The sequence below is a fragment of the Rosa rugosa genome, chromosome 1 (assembly GCF_958449725.1).
Source record: "Rosa rugosa chromosome 1, drRosRugo1.1, whole genome shotgun sequence".
Lineage (NCBI taxonomy): Eukaryota > Viridiplantae > Streptophyta > Magnoliopsida > Rosales > Rosaceae > Rosa > Rosa rugosa.
Window position 1 is genome coordinate 3,839,270 of NC_084820.1, and position 3,235 is coordinate 3,842,504.

Consider the following 3,235-nt stretch of genomic DNA (forward strand, 5'->3'; position numbering starts at 1 on the left):
AACGAACCTCTTACCTTTATTTATTCTTCATCGTCAAAAAACTCGAATCCCTCTGTGCAAGAAACAACTACATTGGGACTCAAGGAAACCCTCCATGGGAAAAACCCAAAATGAAGATCAAGAAAAAGGAATGTAGGTACCAGGTCAACAAGAGCCCTTATTATAATCAAACCAATATTTGTTGTTGAGCACAAAGAAGCAGACAAAACCAGCCTCAGAGCCCCCAACTTTTCCAAAATTAAAATATCATTTAAACCACTCCCACTTTTCTTGTCAAAAAAAAAAAAAAAAAAAAAACCACTCCCACTTTCGGTTTTCCCATGCATTTATATACAACCCAACCCTTCTCTTTCCTCCAAAACCCTCCTCCTCCTCTGCTCTCTCTCTCTCTCTCTAAAACTCCTCTGTTTCTCTAACCTCTGTATTTTCTCTCTAATGGAAAACCGCTTCAAGCTAAAGCTCTCCCGCATGTTCCACAAGGCCTCACTCGGCACCTGCCGCTCACGCAGCATCTCTGACGTGATCCAAAAAACTGATCACTCTCTTCCCAAGCCACCTCCTCCTGCTGCTAAGCCTTTCCGGTCCATTTGCAGACCTAAATGCTCCGACGACCCGAAACAGCAACCCATCAACCACAGCTGCGTCATTTCCAGATCCAACACAGACCTCATGCTCCCCAGACGCAAGATTTTCGAACGTCGCTCCCCATTTGTGAAGCCTGAAATCCCTCCCAATTCTCTGTTCTCGCATTCAAATCCATTCTACGAAGTTCATGAAAGCCATAGCTTTCGACAGAGAAAGAAGAGAGCGACCAAGAAGAAGAAGAAGAAGAAGACGAGGAGTAAGAAAACCGATCTTTTCGCAATCAGCTCTTCTTCTTTGGATAGTAATCACTTTTACAATGGGTGGTGGTCTAGCAGTGAAGATGAAGAGAAAGAAGACGAGACTGATACTCTGTTTTCCTCGAACACTCACACTTCCGATTCGTCCGGGTCTCGCCGGCGACTGCATTCGAGTTCTCAGCGGAAAGGTCAGAGCTTTGGCCGGAGAAGAGGGGGTTCTGAGGTGGGTCTGATGCCATTGCAAGGAAAAGTGAAGGACAGCTTTGCTGTGGTGAAGAAATCTAGTGATCCTTACAACGATTTCAGAACATCAATGGTGGAAATGATCGTGGAGAAGCAGATATTTTCAGGCAAAGATCTTGACCATCTCTTGCAGTGTTTTCTGAAGCTGAACTCGCCTCATCATCACAGAGTTATTATTGAGGTTTTCACTGAGATTTGGGAGGCTCTGTTCTCCAACTTGGGGACTTGAAGAAACAGAACACTCTCTGTTTTCCTCTGTAATCTGTGCTTAGGTTTAGTTTCTGAGGAAGAAGAAATAGTTAGGATTCTAACTTTGGTTGACTAATTAGTGGGTTTATCTTCTATTTTCACTTTAGTTTCTATGACCTCTCTGTATTTGATTCTTTTTCTTAGAAACTGTGAATCTTGTGTCTACTTTAGAGTTGAATGGACTAAAAGCCTGGCCTTTTTTTCTGGGTTTGTTTTGTTTCTTCTTCTTTTAATGATCTGACAAAGCACTATTGCATATGAAAAGATGAAGCTAAAAATCAGAGGTACCATATCAATAACTGTTGAGTTTGACATGAAAATATACTGGTGGCAGTTCTCTTCCTGCTTTTGAAAAAGATTGGTTTAGATTGGGTGAGGGAAAAAGCCTACGGTTGTTTCCATTATTTTGAGAGGTTGGGATGGACCTTTCTTCAACTTGGAAACTTGAAAGATGGGGAAAGCAAAGTGTTGAAGATCACATAAAGTTGTTATATTTTTTTTGTGTAGTTGAGGCTTTTTAAAATTTCCATGACAAAATTGCACCAAAAGAATACAAAAAGGTGAATCCCAATTTCAAAAACCCCAGAAAAGTCCTCCTGATTCAACGTTATCTCTGTTCTGGCATGGAGGCTAACTTCTCCCTCTACCTAAAAGGCTTAATGTTGTTGACCCTGCAATAACTATAAGTTAAGCAAGCAATTTTCTTAAGCTAATTTGAACTTCAAATCTGTTTGAGAAATTTGGATTATCAATTAGCTGGTTTTGTGGTATAGATTTGGTCAAAGAAATAAAAATATCAATGGCATTTAGTACACACTAGCTAATCAGAAAATTACAAGAAATTGAATTTCATAATCGTATTAACTAAAATGACAAAACGTGTACTTGATTAAAGAATTGATAGGCTTGAAATATGCTTTTGTCCTCCTAAAAGAAATAGAAAAGCAACCACCTTCTGTTAATCTTTGCAAGTTTGAGGGATTAAAAACTAAATGCCACCAGGTTCTATCTTATTTTTAGAACTTATAATTATTGACATAATGCCTGCGGACAAGAACAACCATATTGTTAATATTTGTAAATTGTGTTGTTTATATGAACAAACGAGACAAGATTAGGTGCATGATCTATGTTTTGTTTTGATGTGTTGTCAACCACGTCTGTTTCAAAGTTTTAACTAATTAATTGGAATCAGAAGCAGTTTGATTCCATTATAACAGAGGCAAGACAAATTTAAACACACACCATCCTCCTACCACCCTAGCAAGTGAATGAAACGTGTTCTGGTTTTGCAGTACTGTAGCCTCCTTGTAAAACGTTGTCCAACACCAACAGACAGTAAATAGCCTCATTAAGAAGCTTTAGTAGAGTTTCTTTATTTATGAACACCAAAAGCGCAGACAGGAATGGCATCATTAAGAGGCTTGGATATAAAGTTCTTACTCAGTGAATCGGATCCAAGTTTTGTCTCTCAGTTATATCATGTCAGGTTCGTTTTAGCCTCATTGAGGCAAATATTCAAACACATTGACTTAACCTCTTTGCATAGTCTTCACTTTTTGTCATCATATATCTTTGCTTAAGCTACACTTAAACAAGAATTGTGTCGCTCCACTAGCGGACGATGATATTCTCCTTAAGAACTTAGTTCGACATCTTTAATGAACTCTAAACCCTATACGAACTCTAATTAACAAAATCTGAACTGTAAATAACTAAAAATAAGTATTGGTTAGGTAAATGATGATTTGGGTTGAATGGTCGGATGAGAAGTTAGCAGCGTCAAAACAAAGGTTTGGCAGGTCATACAGTTATTTACATGATGGATGATTTATGAACAAAAGATCAGAGAAGGGTTTGGATATTTTACCAAAAGAAGAAAATATTCAAAAATTCTATTA

The 3,235-nt window shown here is 38.3% G+C and overlaps 1 protein-coding gene across 1 annotated transcript; it reads left to right on the forward strand.

The window, feature by feature from the left end:
- Positions 1–361: 361 nt before the first annotated feature.
- LOC133726992 (transcription repressor OFP8) lies at positions 362–1,538 on the forward strand. The gene has a single exon (XM_062154622.1). The coding sequence runs from the start codon at positions 436–438 to the stop codon at positions 1,312–1,314; it is 879 nt and encodes a 292-aa protein (XP_062010606.1). The 5' UTR covers positions 362–435; the 3' UTR covers positions 1,315–1,538.
- The last annotated feature ends 1,697 nt before the right edge of the window (positions 1,539–3,235 follow it).